This window comes from Volvox carteri (genome assembly GCF_000143455.1).
Source record: "Volvox carteri f. nagariensis unplaced genomic scaffold VOLCAscaffold_13, whole genome shotgun sequence".
NCBI classification, from domain to species: Eukaryota; Viridiplantae; Chlorophyta; class Chlorophyceae; order Chlamydomonadales; family Volvocaceae; genus Volvox; species Volvox carteri.
The window spans coordinates 409,348-432,269 of record NW_003307556.1 but is presented as its reverse complement, the minus strand read 5'-3'; the positions used below and the strand labels follow the sequence as shown (position 1 = coordinate 432,269).

At 58.0% G+C, this 22,922-nt stretch overlaps 4 protein-coding genes across 4 annotated transcripts; 2 read left to right on the top strand and 2 right to left on the bottom strand.

Annotated features, from left to right (window-relative positions):
* Nucleotides 1-373: 373 nt before the first annotated feature.
* On the top strand, nt 374-5,195 carry cdd1 (cytidine deaminase; the record flags this gene model as incomplete). The annotated part of the gene is made up of 9 exons (XM_002949199.1): nt 374-924; nt 1,405-1,483; nt 2,353-2,450; nt 2,697-2,795; nt 3,002-3,029; nt 3,591-3,680; nt 4,041-4,256; nt 4,607-4,777; nt 5,016-5,195. Exons 1-9 carry the CDS (start codon nt 632-634, stop codon nt 5,193-5,195), a joined length of 1,254 nt encoding a protein of 417 aa, XP_002949245.1. The 5' UTR covers nt 374-631.
* A 3,684-nt stretch (nt 5,196-8,879) lies between these two features.
* On the bottom strand, nt 8,880-13,840 carry ctr1 (transmembrane copper transporter; the record flags this gene model as incomplete). The annotated part of the gene is made up of 8 exons (XM_002949066.1): nt 8,880-9,292; nt 9,685-9,879; nt 10,124-10,206; nt 10,899-11,126; nt 11,656-11,813; nt 12,177-12,490; nt 12,879-13,095; nt 13,562-13,840. 8 exons carry the CDS (start codon nt 13,838-13,840, stop codon nt 8,880-8,882), a joined length of 1,887 nt encoding a protein of 628 aa, XP_002949112.1.
* A 633-nt stretch (nt 13,841-14,473) lies between these two features.
* VOLCADRAFT_89493 (uncharacterized protein) lies at nt 14,474-17,875 on the top strand (the record flags this gene model as incomplete). Its single annotated transcript, XM_002949198.1, has 6 exons — nt 14,474-15,079; nt 15,190-15,280; nt 15,612-16,146; nt 16,652-17,084; nt 17,431-17,583; nt 17,810-17,875. The coding sequence occupies 6 exons, from the start codon at nt 14,474-14,476 to the stop codon at nt 17,873-17,875; spliced, it is 1,884 nt and encodes a 627-aa protein (XP_002949244.1).
* Nucleotides 17,876-18,693: 818 nt separating this feature from the next.
* On the bottom strand, nt 18,694-22,197 carry VOLCADRAFT_117050 (uncharacterized protein; the record flags this gene model as incomplete). The annotated part of the gene is made up of 8 exons (XM_002949065.1): nt 18,694-18,872; nt 19,502-19,586; nt 19,771-19,911; nt 20,135-20,216; nt 20,524-20,647; nt 20,949-21,130; nt 21,480-21,654; nt 22,128-22,197. Coding segments are annotated over 8 exons (1,038 nt in total), but the record flags the coding sequence as incomplete, so codon positions are not given.
* Nucleotides 22,198-22,922: the final 725 nt, after the last annotated feature.

Below are 22,922 nucleotides of genomic sequence, written 5' to 3'. Positions count from 1 at the left end.
GCCGTCTGTGGCCACTGCTGCGCCAGGGGCCACTACCTCAGCAGCAAGCCATACTACCACATCTCCCAGATTGGCAATTTATTAATTTGGTTTGCTGCGGCATCCCGTCTGCGCGCACACAGCGGCGCTCGGCCGCAACATCCAGACCTTCTGAGGAAGGCGTAGCTGATCGTTTTTAACCTGCAATAGTCGCTTTTTATCCAGATCCCAAAAGCTGCGACATTGACTCAAGCGCAATGGCAGGGCTCCAGACTGCTGCCCAGGATAACGTTTTCGTTGGTACGGCGAACGGTTCGGCTCGTTGAGCAACTGCAACCTTCTCGAACCTTTTGGGTTAGGTACTTGCACTTGTTGGGTATTCCAAGATCAACATCACTGGGGGTAACTAACTGTCGGATCCTAGCCTCTTGCGGTAGCCCTGCTGTCAAAGTCCAGTTGGTGTACTTGGTATTCCGCCCTCGTTTCTTCCGCACAGTTGATGGGACACGCAATTGAGTATCAAAACATTTTTTAATTACGGAATTGACATTTCATTGGGTGGCGCACTGTGCGTCAACTACTTAGGGCTTGATTTTGCACTACCAGAACGCTAGTAAGCAACCCACAGTCGCTTTTTCGTGATCGAAAAAATATGCAGGCTTTGCGGCCCCTCATGCATCTGCACGCAGCTCACGTGCGCACTAATGCTGTGAGCAAGCGCCCTGCAGCGAGAGGCGCCGCGCCTGTGACAACGCAGCAATATCTTACAGAGGCCCAGGTAGCTATGGATGATATGAGTCCCCTTAAGGGCCGCTTTATGATACCAGCGGCGGAGGTTCGGCAATTACTCAACGCCAGCGGCAACACCGTTGAGGAGCTACTATTTTCGCTCATTACTCCGGCCTCAAAGCTTGCACGGCCACCTATATCGGGTTATCGAGTTGGGTAGGTGTGTTGGAGCGCGGCTTTGGGACGATGGCTAGTTCCCAGCCCTCATCCAAACCCCATTTCCCAGGCCCGCACACTGTCTCCGCAAACCACTACTAATGTGCGCGCGAAGGGAAGATTGCTCATGTTGAATCTACTCGTTTGTGCTTTCTATGCACCATTGGCTTCTTGGCCAGCGGGGCAAGAGCAAACGACCATCTACCCTTGGCGCCCCCTAGGTACTGGCAACGGCACGGACCATAGCACCATCAGGCCGCATTGCCCCCCAACCACCCGCGCTTCGGCGTTCGTTTATTGCCTTCGTACGGGCCGTGGCCATACGCAAGCCATCCCTAGCAAGGCCATCTGCAGCTGGGCCACGGACAATTTCATCACCCAAGCGTGCATCTTCCTCCAAGGGCTGCTGCTACCTTCCTTTCGCCCAAGTGCTCCCCATCCCGGTCCCATCCCCTGGCTCCCCACTTCCGCCAAATGCAGGTCAGTGGCGCTCGGGGGCTCCGGTAGCGTGTACGTGGGTGTGAACATCGAGTTCCCCGGGGCTCCTTTGAACAACTCGGTGAGGAGCACGAGGGGTCTGTGGCGGGTCGGGATCGGGTGGGGCGGCAGGAGCGCGGAGTCCAGATCCCAATATGGGACCGGGACACGGAATCAATACCAATATAACGTCCATGGGCCCCCCAGCTTTTACGGACACACCCACACTTGTGTGCGGAACTTGTAACTTGTAACAGAATGGTGTGGTGGGGGACTCGACGGTGAGACGCCAAAAGGGGGATATCTGCAGCCACAACAGCAGCCACAACAGCAGTCACAGCACCAGCCACAGCACCAGCCACAGCACCAGCCACAGCACCAGCCACAGCACCAGCCACAGCACCAGCCACAGCACCAGCCACAGCACCAGCCACAGCACCAGCCACAGCACCAGCCACAGCACCAGCCACAGCACCAGCTAGGGGTAAGCTAGTACCTGAGGGTGTTCGTCCGGGGACAAGCGGTCCGTTGCGGCCCCCCTCCTGACTTCTCTGCTGGTTAGGACGGTGCTTTCCTATCCCGCAGTTGCCTTGTAGCCCTGGTTTGGGGTGTGAGGGGTGGGAACACGTCGGAGGGAGGTCCCTGGAAAGGGCGAACCATGCGCGTGGCTGATGGCGCGTTAGCCAGCATTCCGAGTATTTCGAGTATTGAGGGTATGAGTTCGCAACAGGATTCATCCGTGGAGTAGCGGCCCCACGTCCTCCAGCACTGACAAACCCTGTAACACAGACCCTAGCCCACTGCACCCTTCGGACCGCCGGCCTCCAGCCTCCTGCCCCCTCCGGGTGTGTGCTAGCACCGCCCTCGCTGGCCGGTCGGTGTGTAAAACAAACGACCTCTAACCGCTAACCACTTGACAACCAACCCCAACCGCAAACTGACAACCCCCAGATTCATGCGGAGCAGTGTCTTCTTGTCAATTGTCTGCACAGCGGCGAGACATCCATGCAAGCTCTGGCGGTGTCCGCTGCGCCGTGCGGCCACTGCAGGTGGGTGAGGGGCCGCGGATGGCCAGGAGTAGTTTTCCCTAGTCAGCCGTCAGCTCCCGCACTCCCACACCGTGTGTGGCAGGCAGCCCGCACCCACCCCGCACCCACAATCTGCAGCGTCATGCCGCGTTCGTGACTCCTCTTGCAGTGCAGTGTGGTGATCTATTTATCTTTGGGGCGCCGCGTGGCCGCCTGCCATTGCGACCCACATCCACGAAATCCCCCCGCGGTTTCCTACCCCCCCAGCTGCTGCTGCTGCTGCTGCTGCTGGGCCCCATTGCGGGTTAGTGAGGCAGCCAGCTCGAGCCTTGATGCCTTGTTGATGTTCTTTGCAAGCTTGCAAAGGCATGTTTTCATTAGTTGAATGTCTGTCCCGGTGCCTGATTGTGTATTTACGGCATTGCCGCTCCTTTCGGCCCCCTCGAGCGCGATTGCCCACCTTGCTCTTTGCGTCTGTGTAATTCCAACTCTCCGTCCCTCCCTGGATCCCAACCTGGATCCCAACCTGGATCCCAACTTGGATCCCAACCTGGATCCCTCGGGGTCCGCAGGCAATTCTATGCGGAGATCAAGGACGCGGTGTGTTCCTCTGGAAGGGCCCAATAAGTGCCGAGAGAGGCGGGAGAGGAAACAACAAAGATACAAGGGATCGTTGTTAAGGGAGATGAAAACGTTCCTTACGGCAAGATTGTTGAAACAGGGGCCGCTAGGACGGCAGACGCCACGCATTCTGCGGGCCCCCATGCATCCTCCTCCTCCTCCTCCTCCTTACGCCATTGTTCTGTCGTGACGCCGCGCCCCGTCCAATGCGCCCATTGCTCTGCTTGCGCGGGGTAGTGTCCGTGGGGTATGTACGGCACCGTATACGTGGGTTTTCAGTACGACAGCACTACGCGCCGCATCCCTCTTGAGTTGAAGAAAAATCTGGGCTACATAGAGCCCTCCGGCTCCCCTCCACGTAAATGAACGACATGAAGGGATGTCCGCAGACAATAGCACGCACACGCGCAGGCAGTTTGGTCTTTTGTTTGCCCATCTCGACCGACCGACCGACCGTCCGACTGTGTTTTAAAGCCATCCAAGCCACCCAGGGAGGTCACCTTCACGTCGCGCTACCGCGGGCCCTATTGTCGTTCTCAGGACGCGTTGGAATACATCTTCGGTCGCGACACTCAACCCAAGTTCCTGGCGGACCTGCTGCCGGAGCGCTTCGGACCCTCGGACTTGCAGGTTAGCAACAGCGCTTGCTCGGGGGGGGGGGGGGTCCTTGACCTGTTCGGCCACGCACGTGTATGTATATATGTGTGTATGTATGTGCGTGCGGGTGTGCGGCGGAGCCAAGCCACGAGAAGCGAACTGACTGTTCTCCGTGGCTCGTAGGGCCCACGCGGGGTCCTCGTATTTGCAGCGAAACGCCACCCTCTGGCGGTGGCCTTAGTTACATGTTGCAGAAGTTCTGCACGAATGCGGGGGTGCCCGTCGAAGCCTGATTAGGGGCCATGTACTATATATATTATATATATAATGGCGATGTGTTGCATTAGGCTGCCTGCCTCCCTTCCTTCCTCCCTACCTTCCCCCCACTGGGAGTCTCGCTCGCAGAGCGTGCCGGTCATTGTCCACGCTGGTCGGTTACAGCGTGTGTTGGTCTGTTGGTGGCCGCAGGTTGAGCCGTTTCCTCTGCTGCTGGAGCGTCAGAGCAATTCCGCGGTGTGGCACCAGGACGCGCTGGCGGAGGTGGCGGAGCGGGCGGGCGAGCAGGAGTTCCAGCGGGCGGCCGCCCTAGCTCTGTCGGAGGCGCGCCAGGTAAGAGGGTCGTGAGGGTCGGAGGCGTCTGAGGGCTTGAACACGAGTAGACGAGTACAATAGTAACGGGCTTGCAAGACAGGGACAGCTCAGTTATTGGTGTGTGGAATCAAACGCGACCGCGGTTAGGGTTGCCACACGTGTGTGGCGAAGTAGAACTGTAGGAGCATGCAGGGCAGGGCATGTGCGGCCTCCCTGGTGGGGTTCTCGATTTCCGTCTCCGTAACCCGCAGTTGCATAACTCACTCGGATTTCATGCCATTTTCATGCATGACGCGCGGCTACTGTGTCGGCGCCCTCCAAACCCTCCAAACCCTCCACCCTCCAAACCCTCCAAACCCTCCATGCAGTGCTACGCACCCTACACCAAATGCCATTCGGGCGCCGCTGTGGTGACGAGAAGCGGCCAGGTCTTCTCCGGGGGCTACATAGAGAGCGCGGCGTACAACCCTTCCCTGTCGCCCTTCCACAGCGCCGTGGTGGACGCCGTCACGCACCTCGGGTTACCCTCATACGATCAGGTACGACAGCCGTACTACAAAGCAGCGGCGTTTCCGACTTGCCGTACACTGGCGTGGTCGCGGGCCAGGACTATGGCTCTTGCAGCGCCACCACATGGCCGCTAGGTGCCAAGCTGTATCAGGTTCCCGGGAGGAGAGGTTTGGAAAACCTTGTGGGGGTTTTGCAGATCCGCAGCTCTCCGTGTTGGCCACTAGCGCCCCTGGGTTGTTGCTGAGCTGGTGTGGGTGTGTGTTACAGCCTACGGGTGTGGTAGGTAGCCGGGTAGGCGGCGTCCGCATGTGCAGCGCGGTGGGGAAGTCCCGCCAGCCAGCCCTCCTGGTGCTGCTCCACCATCCGGCGGTGCTGCTTACCTTACCTAGGAACAACTCTTGCAGCGCTTCGTATTGCCGCTTCCACTTCTGCCACTACACCGCATAATAGAATAATATGCGAAAGGGCAGCTCACTGACGGTCCCGCTGGCCATGATGTTGTTGTTGTTGTGATGGTGTTTGGTTTGGTCAAAAAGGCGGATGTCCGCCGGGAGCTTATCGCCTTCCCCTTTGCCCCGCCAAATAAACTCTGCGCCCTTCTCTTTCGTCACCTCTTTGTCCCGTCGCTCCTCCTCCTCCTGGTTGCCGCTGTCATCCCTCGTTGCTGTGGTGGTCCAGATCCATGAGGTGGTCCTGGCGGAACGACCGGGGTCCAACGTGCTGCATGAGGCCAACATTAGAATGCTGCTGAGCTGCGTTGCACCAGCTGCGAGGCTGACGGTTCTGCCGCTGGCATGAGCGCGCCAACGCAGCGCATGCCAGGGAGGAGATCGTCAAGGGCGGGGTTCAAGGCCCTGGCACCTGTATGTCGGTATGTCAGTATGTATATATCCCCTCCACTCCGCTGGGCTCGCTTCAGGCAGTGAGGCAGTGCTAAAGCTGGGTCAGCTCAGCCTAGCTTACCGTCAACTTGAGGTTTGGTGTTCCGCGGTGTTTCACGTACTTAACGACACACACACACAGAATTTCTTGCACATATGTACAGGATGACAGGATGACCGGCGAGGTGCGTGCGGTGGGCGGTGCTGCCGCCGGAAGGCGCGTGACGCAGCCGATGGGAGGCTCTTGGATTTGTGTTTTTTAATTGATGATGTACTCCGATGATGATGTGAGTTGTCATGCCTCCGAGATTTCTGCTAGGTCCAGGTAGTGGTGGGGTACCTCACTTGCTGCACAACCATGGACACCCTGCTTGAGCGTGTATCGTATTGGATTGGGGACGCAAAACAGGATGTGTGTGTGTGCGAAGGTTAGCACGCGCGCGACTGAGGGAGAGGGCACAGGTGGCGAGCGACTCTGTGGCTCCAGCGGTGCGGTTGCTTCTTGTTCTATTTTACCTTCTTACTGGGTTGGGGTGGGGAAGTAAATGCTGCGCGCGTTGCGCCTTGGGTGGATTGCGATGCCCGCCTCTTAATCGTTAAGTATCTTTCGTCTTATGCTACGTGGGGCGGTCTTTCCTTTCTTTTGGTACAGGAGCCCTTCCACCACAGGGACCTCTAGGGCTGTATGCGCGGTGCTAATGAAGCTCGGCTGATGAAGCTGCTAGTGACGTCCTTTTGCCTTCCCCATCAGGTTTTTCCAATGTCCGGGGCCCCACTCGCCTTGGCGCTTGAATACTTGCTTCTCTAGACCCCAGACGATTTTCTCTTCGTCTTTGTATTGAAGGAGCAGGCGTGTATTGGCGCGCGCGGAGTTGGTGAAAGCATCAAGTTTTTGGGGTCTTTTTTTTCCCCCACGAAGTGTTGTATGTAGCAGCAGCCGTAGCAGTCAGTCTACCGTCTAGAGGTCACTGACAGTGTTTGGTTATGCGGTCAGCAGGGGTGATATGATCAGTTCAGAACCACTGTTGTTACGGCGGCTGATGCATGTAAGGTTCCCGAGCAGCAGTTGGCTAAGTCACACGCCGTTTGGTGCCCTTTGGGCAAAAGGAAAATCGGCATCTGGTGTGGAGTAGTCGAAAATTCGTCCGGTACATGCACCGTGTTCGCTTGACTGTTGTGCACGATGTCCCTTATGTCTTGCCTTGTGTTGTATCACGTCCTTTTCAGAAAAAGAACCGATCGGCGGATGTCAGATCCCGTGATACCCAGGATACTACACCTTGCCTAGCCAGTGTATTATTTATTCATGTTCTGCCCTACTTTAATACAATTTCGTACAGCAGGCAGCACTTGCCTTTACATCTTCCGTGCTTTGCCTTCCATCGTCCCGTCTGCCCACATGGCCATCTGCAGCTGCTGCGGCCCACTCGGAAAACCCCCCGGTCCTGGTGTTGCTGTACAGAAGCATGATGACATGAACGTCTTCAAGAGCTGCTTGCCAGCGAAAGACTGTCGAGACTTATAAACTGGAAGTAGCCAAAAGCAAAGATTGAACCTGTGGGCCATCGTGCGACTTCGCAGGACACATGCTGGTCTGTATGTATATCCCAGGAGCAACCCCTGAAAGGCCCTGTCCAGATGCCTTCATGGCTTTTCACTCCTCAAGCATTAGGGACTGCATACCTACCCACCAGCTTGGCAGTGCTCGCCCACATGACAATCATCACAGGTTACTTTCGATCTCTGTTTTTTCCCCTCACAATTGGCAACCAAACATTGAACCTGCGCCTCAAAGACCCACCAACTGGCGCCTCCAAGCGCCGGAACATCTGAACAAAGTACAGGAGACGTGTGTCCTCCTGTCCTGGCCTTACTGCCCCCTTCCAAGCGAAAGTTGCTTTTCAGGGACTCAAAAAATAAAGAGAGCGAGAGAGGGCGTGAATGCCCCGTCAACCCATTGGCAGTTGAGCTCATGGCGTGTATTGCCTAACTGATGAGTCATGTGACTATCGTGTGCTCTCCCCCTCACTCTCCCCTCACTCTCTTCCTCAACAGAAGAACCGAGGGAAGAAAGGAAAGAGGGCGTCTACGCACAACGAATATGTAGGTTGACCTCACCCATGCCGACTTAGAGAAATGGTGCGCTTCGAGGATGCAACGGGTGCCTAATACAACAACATTAACACAGCAGAACCAGTTCCAGCTGTGGGACCGCAAAAAAAGGCCGCGAAAAGAACTGAATTCATGGTGTTTGTTCTCAACATGTATCCACCTAGCTCCGTACCTACCTTCATATATACGTTCGGTAATAAAGAGCCTCCAATCCCCGGTAAGGCCCACTCCAATGCCCGTGCCCCTTTCATGTCCCCCCCAAGCAACACCGACCCCTTTAGCACTTTACCAGCCATAGCCTTCCTCCTCTTTTGCCTCTTCCCACACACGCCCAGCCTCCCTCCGGCACGCCAACGGGATACACCTTCCCTGGACACGTGGGAAAATGCAGGAGTCGGTTTCCCAGTGTGGGAAACCGACTCCTGCATTTTCCCACACTGCATTTTCCCGTACCTTATCAACGACTACATGCCGGACAACCATTTTAAAACAAAAACACATAACATGTGTGTATATCACAGCGTCCCACGAACTCAAGGACATTCCACGCAGGACAAATCCATGCAGCAGCTCAGGAAAACCCACCCAGTGGCGGCAACACGCGACTTTTACGTCCGCACCACAGTCACAACCGCCCGACAGGGCCTTCAGGAAAACACTTATAAACCCTGCAAAACATTGGAAGGCGGTCAAACGAAGCCAAACGTCCTTCCCTCTTTATAGTATATACACACACATACAGACTATTCCTGTCTCGATTGGCATCAGTGGGACATCGTGGAGCACTGACGTGTGGCGGCAACACACCCGGGTGCCTGGATGGCGTTCGATGGCGACTCATCCGTTCTCCATTCCCCATTCCACGTGGTGTCCACTTTACTTAACGCACTGTCCACTACCGCCTCATGCACCGCTGCGGTAGATTAAATTTGCCCATTTGTATCAGTGGTTGCACTTTCCCTATGCCGTCCATATCTCACTACCTCCTGCCCGGCCACCACCACAGATTTGCAGGTCACTACAGATTGCCCCCCGTGTAGCCGTCACTGCGCCACGCAGTCGTTGGGAACATCTGCAGCCCGATAATCGCCTCGCTCTCGCTCCTAGCCGGTACGGTTTCACCGCCTCTCGCTCACTGCTACGCGCTATGAACACAGTTGCACTCGCCCTCGCCCTCGAGGACCAGCAGCAGCTTCTCCTCCCCTTCATCCTCGTCCGAAGTAACATGACTTCCGAGTGCCACCACAGCCCCAGCCGCGGCTGATCCGGCCAGCGGGGCCACCACAACGTTACCATTGGCCTGCAGGGCCACGCCGGCGCCGTTGCTGCCATTGCCGTTCGCCATCGCCACCCTGCCCTGCGACGGAGCTCGCCGCTTCAGCGCCGCGTCCGCGTCTCGACGGCGCTGGTGCAGGATGGCGGCGTAGTTCTCCAATACGTGGCTGAACAGCAACGTGCCAATGATGTACCCCGCGATGACGGCGCAGAAGAAACCCACATTGAACGTCATTGCGATGAGCATATTGAAGTAGTCGAGTGTTAGGCTGATGCCTGAGGGGGCCGCAGGCGGGGTGAGAGTGTTGGGAAGGAGGATGCGGGGCGGGGTTAGGGCGAGGGTTACGATATTGGTGCAAATCGTGGACCGACGGTCCGGGTGGGTCGGGGTGGGAAAATCAGCTAAAACCCCTACAACCAAGAAAGGGGCTACCAGGGCCCTGTTTGATAACGAGGCAACCAGCGACCAGGAAGCCCCAAGTCCCCACCATCCCTAACCCCGATCCAGGCCCAGGCCCGAACCCACCAGGCAAAGAGCATCCGCACAGTGACACCCCAGCCCGCCCGCACGCTTCTTCCAAAACCACCGACAACCCCTCGGACATCATCGCCCGGGAACCATCACGCGGTTAGCGTATACGGGGTTGGCAGTGCAGGGCACGCCCCACCTGTGATGGCCGCCTTGGCCAGTATCTCCGTCCCCTGCCCGCTTCGTGGCACCCACACACTGATGACCTTGGGCTCCACCCCTCTGAGTGCCCTCTGGTGGTTCCATTGCAGTGTCAGTGCGCCCTTGGCGGTCTTGAGGCCCGTGGCCACCACACCCATGGCCACGATAGCCAACACACTGCCTACGTACTGGCCTGCAAAAGCGACAGCAGCAACGGGCCAAGGGGCGGTGGTGGTCGGGAACAGAGAAGAGAACTATGGCGTCTGTCTGTGCGGGGGGTTGATACGGGTTGCGCCGCGGCGGGGGGGTATCATATGAAAAAATACTTGCAACTGCCCAGTTACCTAGCTACCCTAGGAGGCCACCCTACCCCAGCAGTCCTCCCCCCCTCTCTTTCCCCCCTCTTCGCTGAGCCCCCCTGTGTGGAGGTCGCATACCTTTCGTCCTGGGCCTCCACTCCTTCCACAGCAGCAGCTCCTGCGTGCGCTGATGGAAGTACATCAGCATGGCGGGCAGGTACCTGCACAGCCGGGCAGGCGGGCAAATGGGGGTAAGACGAACCACTGGCAAATGGGGGACGGGGATTATATGCAAGTAGGGGAGAGGGTTGGACAGGTCAGGGGGAACACGGGGCCCAGGAGGGGTCCAGGAGGGGGAATAACCCAGCCATTCGTGCACCGGCGGCCGGCAGTAACAGACGGCAAGTAGTGGAGTGGGGGGGGAGAGAGCTACGAGGGATGTACTGCAGCCTGTTCCTACCATGTGGGCGAGCACAGGATGACTCACCAGGCGGCATGTCTGTGCATGTTAAGATTCATTGCTTTCATTCTCACTCAAGTCAGGACTAAACTACACTACATCACACCACACTAGCCAGCTACACATCAGCCCTTCATCAGCCGCAAACGAGCACCTTCTAAGGGATCCCAGGCGCCCGCCACGCCAGGTCCCCAGTCGCTCGCAATTGTGGAAGCCCCCAATGCCCGCGGCCCCACAGCTAGCTGCACAAAACCATCTCTCCAACCCCCCAGCCCTCCCTAGACTCACCCCGCCTTACCAACACCACTCCCAAGCAGCGGCCCAAGCCCACACATACTCCACCGCACCTCCAACCCCTCCTTACCCACCACCCAAAACACAGGTAACCCCCTACCACACCCCCACCCCACACATCCTTCCCCCCACAAGCGCCCCCAGCCCAGCTCTACGTACTTATCATCATCCTCGCTGCACCACTCCGCCACGTCTTGCTGTCCGGCCGCCTCGCAAAAGGCCCAGAAGCCCGCACATGCCGCCATGTCGGGCATCTCGTGGCAAATGGCAGCCAGAGAGGCCAGGGGGTCCGGACAGTCCATGGAAGTGCAGTTGGCGCAGCCCGACATGGGGTGATCAGCACACGCACCGAACACGGCTTTGCGGGCCTGGGACGTGGTTGGCGCCCTGAGGTGGGTGCTCGAGGGGGGGCAGCGGCGGGCGCGTTAAGGCAATACAGGTGGTGAAGGCGGGAGCTGGTCCTAGGGTTTATGCGGAGTGGGGTTTTACTGAGCGAGTCCGGAGAGGTTGATGGGTGGGTGAGTAGGTTTTGAGGTAGGTTCGGCGGGAAGCGGGTTTGAGCCTGCGGGGTGATTGTGGTATGGACGGCCTGGAGGTGAAGGCTTCACATGCCCGGTGGACGGCAAGGGGGCGGAGGGTGTGTGAGCGGTGTCTGATCTAGAGTCTTAGCTTGTGGTAAGCACTGGGTGGGCGGGCAAGATGGCGCTGAAGGGGCCGTGTTGCCGCTGGGGCCCTCCGTAGCCCCCCTCCACTGGGCCCCCTATGCGACAGGACGGACGCAGGAGACGACACGACAGACGCCAGACATCACAACACAAGGCGGTTCTCCCCCATCCCTCCCCCCCACCCCCATCCCTCCCCCCCACCCCCATCCCTCCCCCACGCCCCCATCCCACACCCCCGGCCCACCACCCACCGCGGTACAGGTCCCTCTACCACACACTGCTCCACCACGCTGCCCATCTTGCACAGCTGCTTGTAACTGTCGCATCCCCGCATCCCCGGCATGTCATGGCACAGGGTGGCCAGCAACACGAAGGGCCGGCAGTACTTGTCCGACACACGGCGCCGGTCCTGGGGGGGGGGTCAAGAGGAGTGAGGGGAGGGGAGATGCAAGTTCGTACAGTTGTACATACGCCACCTTCTCTGTGGTTTACACGTACACATCTGAACGTTTTTCTGAGTCCTAGCTCCGGCCGGCCGGCTAAGTGTCCCCACAATCCCCCACAAAACCTTTCCCTCAATAGGTGATGGAGCCCATCCCTGCCCCTCCGTGCCCATCCCTGCCCAGCCCCCCGTGCCCAGGGACCCAAGTTTCCATCCAGGGGACGTCGCAATGGCTCATCAATGGACACCAGCAGCTGGCATTGGCAAAACTTTGGGATCGCACATGGGATCACTCCTCTGAGAACAGTAGGCAGTGGCTCAGCAGCTCACCGAGGCACATGCCCTGGCGATGGCGCATCCCGGCATGTCCGGCATCGAGTTGCACAGAGTGTTGATGTTGGCGAGCGCTGCACTGTCCGGGTACTTGTACGACTTGCACGACGGGTCCGTTGAGTTCAGGATGCACGGGTCGGCGGGTGGCGGCGGCGGGTACGACTGCAACCCGACGGCGGTGCGCAAGGCCGATCCACCGGGGTGCACGCACAGTGCCGGCGCCGCAGCTTGCGGGTCATGTGCACAAAACTCCGCCCATGGCTCGCAACCCGCGGCGGTGCTATCCTCCAAGCAGAGGGTAGTGTAGGTGACTGGGGGGAGGACGCGGCAACGAGTAACCCGCGGAGTGCCGCCAATTAGAGGGCCATATCAGGAAAGCAAAAAGCCGCATCCATAATGTTTATTAATCGTACCAGTCGTACTGCTGCTACGTACGAGCTTCGTATCTCGCGATAAGGCCCTGGTCTGCCGCTAAGCACTGGTCTTCCCAGGCAGGAAAGGCGGCTGGGCCTCCTCCTCCTCCTCCTCCTCCTCCGACACCTCACGGAACGGAACTTAGCGGCAGCCGCAGCCGCAGCCGCGGCCGTGGCCACACTCCCGAGAAAGGCTATCCCAGTGTTTTCCAGTGTTCCCCCCAGCCACGCCCACGCGGGTCCCCGTCCCCATCTGTCTTACAGCGGACTCCTTCTACTGACTTACGCAGCGGATCGGATGCGTCGCACAGCTCTGGTGAGGTGCAGAGGTCGCACTCGGTGGCGGCAATGGTGCTGGCGCTGGTGATGGTGTTGCCAAGGCCATGGCTGCACCGGGTAGCCAGGAATTTCTGCACAGCTTGCGTACTCCAAAGCTTCAGTGCTGTGGGCTTTATGCAGCCTTCATGTGCAGGGACGACAGCAAGGCGTCTCCGAAACCTGCACTTGCACGGATCATGGTTGCGGCAGTAGCAGCAGTAGCAGTTCTTGAGGGCTGTTGTCGTGGCAGCACTGGCGTAGAGCGGGGTGAACAATTTTGCAGTTTGAGGTGTGAGGGGGTATGGATGGGGCTTGATAGCGGAGATGACGGGGTATGGCGTACCTATCTGCGGTTGGGCGATAGTGATGGAGAATACAAATTGCATCTCTGACGATGCAAGCGAGTGTAGTCAAGACAGGCAATAGAAGAGGGGCAGGAGATTAATCGTGCGCTGCAACGCTTGCATAGCCACGCATCTAGTGGCGATGCACGCACAAAGCGCCAGGTCATCGCTCCAAATACATCTAAGCCCTCGTCCTGAATGTGCACATTTGTGTGAACAGGATGCCTTGAATGACGCGCGGCCTGTAAGGTTTGGGCACATCCCGTCAAGTCCCAGTGGGGCAACGACTTCCAACGACCCACCTAACGCATTCGGACAGCTCTGGTTGGTCGGTGCATAAGGTTAGGAAGAGGCGCTCCGAGTTGCATAATGCAGGCACAAGTGATGGCAAGGCTGCAGGGGCGCTGTCGCAGAGGCGATAGATGGTACAAGCCGGAGACCGGTATGTTGCCCTTCCAGCCAACGTGCAATAGTTATGCAACGCCTGGAGGTCCCAGTGGTGTGTGTTGCAGATGTCCTGGGCCACGCCAAACAATAGGTAGGTGCCGAGTACAAGGAGGAGCGAGGCCGAATGCAAATATGCCATATCAGCGTCCGCAGCCTACTTAGGCCACCTCGTCTATCGGGCAGCAAATGCTGGTCACAGCAACCGTGGAATCTAGCGATTGAGGTTCGGACTAAACCAAGCGTCACAAGCGGTGGTCTGTCCCGAAATAGAATAGCATAAGATTTTCTCGTTCACCTATTACGCCTGGAGCTAATGGCTTACAAAGAGGCTGCCTGCCACAATAACTAACATTAGCTTACAATACTCTGAGGAGATACAGTTTTGCCGCAGGCTCCTTGCACGCGACGCATACATGGCAAGAGAACAGCAATATGAACAAACTGCATATCTACTGTATATAAGTGAGGTCGGCCGAAGATCCTCCTTTTCCTTGTACCTCATGTACCTCAGGCCACGGTTACCCTCGGACCTTCGCGCTTCACCACCTGTATTTGGTATGCCTGTATCAGTTTACACAGTTCTTTGTTAGATGGATATTATGAGTCGTAAGGGATATCGCGTCTTGGACCAATATGGGCACGAACTAACTGAACGTGACTCAAATTCGGTTTGCGACAGCTTGCACGTACCCACGAAAAACAATTTCAGCAGCACCCATCGTTAATCCAGGATACCAACTTCCATACTTCTCCTGGATTATACATAGACACCATGCTCGGTGGACAAAAACAGGCAAGAACCGAATTCGGAAACATCTTACCAGCGAGACTCAAAGTGCGCAACTTGCAGCAAAAGCCACGTTGTCAGCATGAATTGGACAGAACAGAAGGCGGTGATGGCGGTGATGGCCCAGTCGCGGCTGTTGAGGAGTCGGAAGTTCCTCAGGAAAGCAGTCCTGCGGCTGCCAGGCCTGACCCTGGCACCCTTAAGGACGACGTAGGAGATCTCAAAGTGTCAGGAATGCCTAAAGGCCCTGAAGCCACAGCCGGCTGCAACGGAGCAGCGGGGAAACCAGGTCCAAGCGAGCGAGGACGTGGACGCGCTAAGGTGGTTACCGAAGATTTTTCTGGCGCAGCATCAAGAAAGCAGTCAGAAGGCCAGCAGGCTCAAGCGGCAGGCAGCCGAGCCACACACGGCGAAACGCAACGTACGGGCGCAGCCGCCCCGCAGCCAAGGACAGCTGAAGATATCTGGCAGATGAATTTGGCACTGGGCCAGATCGTCGGACAGCTTGCGGACCCCGAGGACTGTAAGCCAGGCAGACGCAAACAGAACGGCCCAACGCTGACGGAGAACCTCACTAAGCGCTGGGGTGGGGTAAGCAGTCTTCCTGGCAGCGGGCCCGTTACCTACCCCTAGGAAGGACTTCGCATAGCAAGAGCCAACTGCTTGCACAACCTTCCGATGTGCCAATTCACGCCCTGCAGAATTACAGTCAGCTCCTGGATAAGTCGTTTGCAGCGCCGGAAGTCGAGGAGCCGCCGCCCCCAAAATACGAGCCGCCCCTCTTCCTGGAGGGTAAGTGGGGCGGCTCACGTGCTCATGTCTCACGGGCAGCCTTGTGCCACCACATTCACATACGAAGTAGCACCCAGGCAACGCCGCACTGCTACTATTCAGTACAATTTCTGGCGCCTCGGCTGCTGCCAGGTTCCGACCTCTCTCCAGTTCGGGAGACCGGATACGGTGTACAGGACCAACCGCCGCCTTGGACACAAAGACAATCAAGTTCCTCACGCAAATGGCTACAGTCGACCAGTCCCACTGCAACGTATTCTCATCCAGTTTGTAAAGAGCTATCCATAAATTTTTACCCTTGCCATGACCTTTCTGGCTCGCATAAATGCAGAAACGGGCGCCGAGGAGGGGTATCAGGACGAGGACGACCTGCCGCTGCGACCAAGGACGCAAGCTGGCAAGGACACGGCTGCCGCGGCCGGCGGCTTTAAGAGTCCCGTATCTGGGGTTATCCTTGCGGGCACTGCCGCTGCGCCGATGTCTGCCCAGAAAGCCGGGGCTGCTGCTGCGGCCCCCAAAGCTGGTGGGTGCCGGGGGGGAGCAGCCGCAGGCAGCAAAAAGGCGGCAGGCAGCTCAGCTGCGGCGGTGACTCGCGCGCCCAAGGGGAAAGGTAACCTGGTTGCCTTGGTAGAGAGCCCGGAGGGCGGTGTGGGGCAGCAGGGCCGCGAGGAAGCGGAGTTCACGCATGAAGCGTTGGCGGATGTGGACACCAGCGGCGGCGACCAGTGCGACGTGCAGGCTCCCGGGAGAACCCAGCGTGTTAACGAGGATGTGCAGCCTGGGCCCCGGCGCGGCGGGCGAAAGCCCCGGGTTGCTGGAACGGGGACGGCCGCGACGGCAGCCCAGTCGAGGCCGCCAGCACCGAGGTGGGGCGACGTGTCGAGCGATGATTACCATATGTTCGCACGTGTCGGGGCGTGGATGCTTATCGTAGCGGGTTTCGTTCCCAAAACCGGGAAAGAGCGACAGTAAAGGGTGTTGTGGTGAGAGCCGTCTTGGGTGCCAGCTGCGAACGAAGCCCATGCTGGATTGCCTGGTTGGAGTTGTGGTTGGTCCACATGTGCTCCACGTGTGTACTGTTCTACGCGACTGCCGCCCTGCTCCTCAACTTCACGTGTCCAACCGGTACGTATCCAATACATGTTGGGGTCTTGGCATGAACCTTCATTATGTGAGCGGCTGGTCCTCGTATCTCTGCTGGCCTCTCCGCAATCTAGGATTGGATTCAGATTCAGGGAACGAAAGGCATCCTTCCAGCCAATTTTTCTGTACGACGGTTGACGTGATGAAACCACGCACGGGATGGCAGCAGGGAGTCCATCCAATGCCATTGTTGTCATAGCTCTTCGCCTCCTGGGGATCACCATGCAGGCGGTCAATGCGCGGAGCGGGGGTTGCTCCCAAGATGGGGCCGGCCGCTGCCGCGGTGGACGGCCCCCAGGGGGATCAGGACTGTGGGGATGTGATGGACGTCCAGGCGATGACGTCCGCCGTGCCCGCCCCGGCCACGAACCCCAACCGCGCTAAGCACCGCTCCACCATCACGGCGTTTGGTTCCACCGTCAGCAAGCCGCCGCTTCCTCCGCAGGGCGCCACGGTAGACAGCATGGAGGATATCGCAGCGGCGGTCAGTGGGGCGGATCTAGGCACAGCCGCCACGAAACGATTGCGTGATGCAGTCGCCACAGCGGATGAGAAGCAACGCTTAAGTAAGGCATGTCGTACGGAGCAGCAGCAGGCGAAAGACATTGAGGCGCTGCGCAGCCGCAACGCTGAGGTCGAGCTCAAGTGTCGACAGCAGGCGGTGAGCTTCACATTGAGGAATTGCTTGTGAAAGTGTGCCAATGTCCAATGGGGGAAGGAGGGTACGTTTGCGGCTACAGCAGCGAAGCGGGAACAGCTGAATGGCGGCCGAAAAAATTCTAAAACCCTAAGGTCTTTTCAGTGAGTCGCGCTCCTCCTGCTGAAAGGTTGCGTGGCTCAAGAACCGGGTGTCTTTGCTGGTAAGACTGCCCGTCGTGGTGGACATTCTCCTGGGGTCCATCTTGCTGACAGCAGCAGCAAAAACAGCAAAAACAGCAGCAGCTGATCGTGCGTCATTTCTCATGCAAGCAAAGAGCATGTGTCCTTGCGGATCCATACTTACGCAGGAGCAAATCAAGGAGCTGAAGGAGGAGAAAACGGTGGTTGAGAAGCGGTTGGCGAGCCTGGAAGCTGAACGCAAACGCGATGCGAGCGAACTGGCGGCAGCGCACCGCGAGATTGAGAAGCTGAAGGCGGACCTCAAGGACCGCGATGAGAAGGTGTGCCACTGTGGTGCAGCGGGTGTGCGAAGGAGATGTGGCGGGTCGGCAGGGTGGAGCGGTTCCTATACACAATGTGCCAGAGCACGGTACAGTTTGGGGTTTGTATCGTGGCCGCGAAATCCCTTATTCCGGAATTCTCTCTATTTACGTCCCCATTCTTTGGGTGCCGTTCTCCTGATCCACATCCCATTATGGACACGCGCACGTTTTCCCTTTGCCACAGATCAAGGCGCGCGATATGATGAAGGATAAGTTGGAGGCACTCATGAAGAGCTGGCCGCCAAAATAGCAGGACAGGAACCAGCCTCCTTTGCTTCCGCGCACCGGCTTCCCTGCAGTTACTGTTGCTGCAAAACTAGGGTCTGGACGTGACGGGGGGAAAGGGGCTCGGGGGAGAAGTACATGCAGAGTTTCGCAGCAGGTTGACGCGTTCAGTTGTGTGACTACGGTATCTTTCACCATGTTTGCAAACTTCTCACTTACTTATTGGGGCATTCCTGTATTGGATGCCGGCATTGTCGATGAAATGGGCTTAAAAGCATCTACTGCTGCTGCTACTGCTGATGACGATGACGATGCACTTGCTAGGGCAGATTCCAGGGTATCTATCCGGGTGGCGCAACGTTGGTAGAGCGTGGCGAGATAGGGCTTCCTAGTGGGGGCCGCCTTGTAGTTCCCCGGGCCTGCAGAGGCCACGTTGACGGTCTTGGTCGTCCTATGCCCAGTGCGCAGCGGCTTGCAATCGCCTGTGTGTTTGCAGAGATTTCTTGTGGCTTCTTGTGCATGAGGGTATGTATTGCATGCATACAGAGCCCCTCCCCGCGCCGCGCTTGGAGGAGGTGAATTTCCGCGTGTTCCTGTTCAGATCGGACTAGGAAGCGGAAAAAAGGACGAATGACGCTACAGTGGAAACACACAATCAGCTTGCTCCCCCCCCCAAAGCACCCCACCGCTGCCCACCACTGCCTTGAAATGCCAGACAGTAAGGGCTGCCGAGCAGTGTCGCTTCACTATGTCAAGAGGTTGCCTAGCTTGGCGGTGCCACATGCTAACCATTTCACAGTCCGCCACTGTCCGCCCTGCCCATGCAACCGGCCCCAGCCCGGTTCACGGCCCTCTCTCCATAATCCGGTTTGCCAGGTCCATCTTCTCAAAGCAGTCCGAGCAGTCCACCCCGAGGTCCACCAGGATTGCCTTGAGCTCCCGCGCACGCATCCGCATCAGGTCCTCGTAGGTCCAACCTCTGCTTTGACCGCCTTTGCGCTGCGCAGCGCCGCTCCCGTCGCCTGACAAGGGCATCGGACCAGAATTACACACAGAACGTACCGTCGAGGCGTGTAGGGATTCCACTGCAAGAGTTTCCATTCACGTAATCAGGTGCGTGCGCTGTGCACGGGTTCCCCTTCGGGGATGAACTAAAGGGGAAGAAGACGTAGGGGTGTTCCCCTTCGGGAAAGACTTTGGTTCGGAACCTTGAAAGCAAGGAAATGCGGTGGATGGGGTGCCTATAGCACCCTCGATATGCATACCGCAATGGCAGCTGCGGACCAGAAAAGGTGTTGTGACTGGGAAGGCTTTCATATATCTACATATAGGGCACCCTCTGATTTCAAATGGCCCGCTGCCGGTAGGGCTCATGTGCCTTCCGCACCACCTGTCCTTGGCATAGCATGGGACGATGACGAACCTGGGCTCCGTGCCGACACCGGCCCAGTCCGAGTGCCAGACTGCTGCGTGTGATCGCCCTCTTGAGAACTTGCGCCACCTGTTCCGGGCCCGTATGAGCCAGCTGTGCTTCGGCCGTTGCCGCCTCCGCCGCTGCTGCTTGTTCGTGTACCTTCCGCAGCTGCGGTAGTGGCAGTAGTGGCACTTTTACTACCACTGCTCCTGGTGTCACCGCTGCTCGCAGGCCCACCCAAGACGTCGAAGCCCTTGAACGACCAAGAGAGCGGAGCCTGGTGGCCCAGCAGTGCTGTGACCTGACGCAGCCGTTCCAACACCTGGGGACGGAGTTGCCAAGTAAGGTCGAAAGTCTTTACCAGCACGCCACTCAACACAGCCGCGCCGAGCGGCAGACCTTGTCCATACTTCGCAAACCGTCCGGGATTTCCATCGGGCGTTCTACCTTCGATGACGCATTTTTATTTCCGCGAAGTGGACAACTTTTAACACATCGCAGTCTACCTGGCGGCCGATTAGGGGCTCCCCCCGCGCCAGAGGCGCCGCCAGCTCCAGCGCCCACGCCAGCACGGCCGCCTTGCTGACTCGCCGTACCGCCTCATCCGGCGTGGGCCCGCTCTCTACAAAGGCGCTTAGCAGGTCCACCTGCAGCACTCGGCAAACAGCAATACGTTGTTGCACAAGTTCCACCTCATCACCCACAACGCCTAAATTGGGCTTTGCACCGCAAACAAAAGGAACTATAAAAGGTTTTGTTCCCGGTAGATGAACGATTTCGTAAAAGCACAGATTGAACTACGAACGTGAAGCGCAAGGGGAGCATAGGAGGACACATCCCCAGTCCGCAAGGTTTGCCAAGGTTCCTGACCTTGGCGTCCAGGAACTGCAGGTGGCCCGCGCCTGTGAGCTCTAGAAACCAACAGAGGCCCGGACAGCTCGCCAAGAAGCGCCTGAAGTGGGCGGTGGATGTTGATTGGTTGGGCAAGGGCCGGGACGGCAACAGGGTACAGGGGCGGCAAACATGGCGTCGTCCTCAGCTCGTTGGCGAAACGAGATGCAGTGCGGCAATGGCAATGTTCGTAACCTTGCAGAAACCCGTGAAAGCTTCCGAATAAAAACGAGCCCGCAGAATGTCTCTTTGGCTCTCGACGGCTTCGCTACGGCGTTGCCTCTAAGGTGCAAGGTGTCAAAGCGCCAACACCGCGTCAGGTTGAAAGAGGTTGCAGTGCTCCCTCCCCTCCACCGCCAGCAGCTCACCGGTAGTTAGCATCGGCAGGGATGACCCCGGTGTTGCGGGCCGCACCGACGATTAAGGTAGGGATGCTGCGGGGAGGGCCGCAGGCTACCCTCATGGCGGGCAGGGCGGAGGGGTAGCCCGGGCCTGCAGACGCGGGGGAGTACGGGGAGGGCCTCACCCGGCGGAGGGTAACGAAACATCGACACGGGTGCACGTCCCAGTACTGAGAGGAGGTACGGAAACAAGTTGCTCCCGCCGCGTATGCGACCGCGTGCTGCGAGAGGATGGTATTGGAGAATATGGTTATTGGCTCTTGCGCTCAGAGGTACCTTTGGAGCTGGCGGAAGACGACTGGATGCTGGATGCATCCCAACGCACCGATTTACATAAATTACGGCTACAGGCGCCTTGATATAACAGAGATACCGGGTGATGTCCTACCTACCTATCGGCGTCATGCTGGTCACGTCGACTGGGTCAAGCAGGGCGATCCCCTTGACCCGTGGGTCACGGGCGGCAGCCAGGACGGACAGCTTTCCGCCGCGGGAGTGGCCCGCCAGCATAATGGCCCGGCTGTCCACGTAGTGACTGACCCGTGGGTCGCTGGTGCACGCGTCAAGGATGGACCTGGCAGGTCATGGTTGCAGTGGCCGCGGCAGAAATACGTCACCACGGGGTAGAGGCGCGCCAGGTGCCGAGCAGCCAGATGACGTGTTTAATACATATATCCCCTTCCTTAAGAGATGGGCAACCCTTCATGTAAGCACGCATGCAGCCAAAACGCACCCCACCACATCTTCCTCTGGGCGCAGAGCGGCACATATTAGCGCTGAACCCTGTGAGCTCGAAACCCACCACTTCCACCACTTGCACCTATCGTGTGCATCATTCTGTTCTAGATAACCCCCTTAACTTCCTCCGCTACTGCTACTGCCGGTTAGTGTATGCATCAGCCCTAGCCCCCACTAGTACTCACCCCAGGGCGCTGACCATCATGACGTCATCCACGAGTTCCGGCAGGTCGTACAGCACGACAGCCAGGCCCCACGACGCCAGATCGGTTGCATACGACCCGTACATACCGCTGTGCAGCAGGAACCCCGCGGACAGGACCAGCAATGGCCATTGCTGAGCGCCGGTCTGCGAGTCGCCTTCAGCGTACGGCGAGACAAGGCAGGGCCGCGGAGCGAGGGCAAGCGGGCGGCGAAATGGGTTCAGAGTCGCATGGGAGCGGGTTACAAACAAACACCAGAACACCAGACGTACAGTTGGGGCAACGAGAGCAACTTGTGCATAGCACGGAGGTAGGAAAGGCCCTTTGAAGGGTTGTAACATGGAGGCTGTGATGGGCATGGAAGAATCGGCAAGGACACTCGTAACGTAAAGGTCTCTTACTGGTCCTCAGGTTCTGCCCTAGCCTGTACTGCGAAAGCCGTGATGTGCTTGTGCAGGTTTTTCACGTCGAGTCACATTAGCCATGGATTGGTTACCAATGCAACATGCATTTTCATGCAAAATGTGGTGGTGGAGGTTGGGGACCGGGTCCATTCAAAAGCGGTACGATGGGGTACTTCGAAGTCCTGCAGCGAGGCCGCGTACCCCGGCCCCGCCCCTTGCGCCTTACCCCGGGGCAGGAAGACATTCACGGAGCAGTCGAGGGCGCCCGACCGGCCCTGTCCCACGGGGAAGCGCAGCTGCACCGGAGGGGAGACGGAGTAGGGCCCGCGACGGAGGTACTGACTCACGGCAACGCCATTGGTGTTACTACTGCTAGCTTCCGATCTGCCTTGTGCGCGACACAGCAAGTTCCAGGTTCGGGAACGGCGGCGGCCGTACTGTGTGATATGTTGACGAAACCCCCAAAACGGAGCTTGTCCCTGGGTGAGTGATGGAGCACACGACTGGAACCCGACCCGGGGCCAGTCGCGACGAGGGAGCAGCTGTCTTATTGCGGGAGAAGCTGCTGGGCATACCGCTGCCGCTGTCATCACTGACCGCGGTTGTGGTAATGAAATCCGCCGAGCAGCGACACGGCGATGACAGCAGCTGATCGGGTCCATATGCAACAGGTGCCGCTGAACCTTCATCGTAACCCGCTCAGCAAAGCACAAATAATATGCCAGAAGATAACTCCTAAGAAGTTAAATACCAGGCTTTTGTTGGACGATTTGGGTAGCGATTAGGCCTGAAAGAAATCTCACCATGGCCTTGAGGCAATCACACCAAAATCAATATTGAGGTGCTAAAGCTCACTAAAAAAACGATCCCTTAGCAAACAATGCGTTTTGTGAAAAAATAAGATAAGTGGCTGTGGGTCGCCTCGGCTTAACCAACCGTCCAGACGCCGTACAGTTAGGGGTTCATTTTGGATCCTGACGCCGTTCCATGCGCTGCGCCTGGCTGACTCCACACGTCAAGA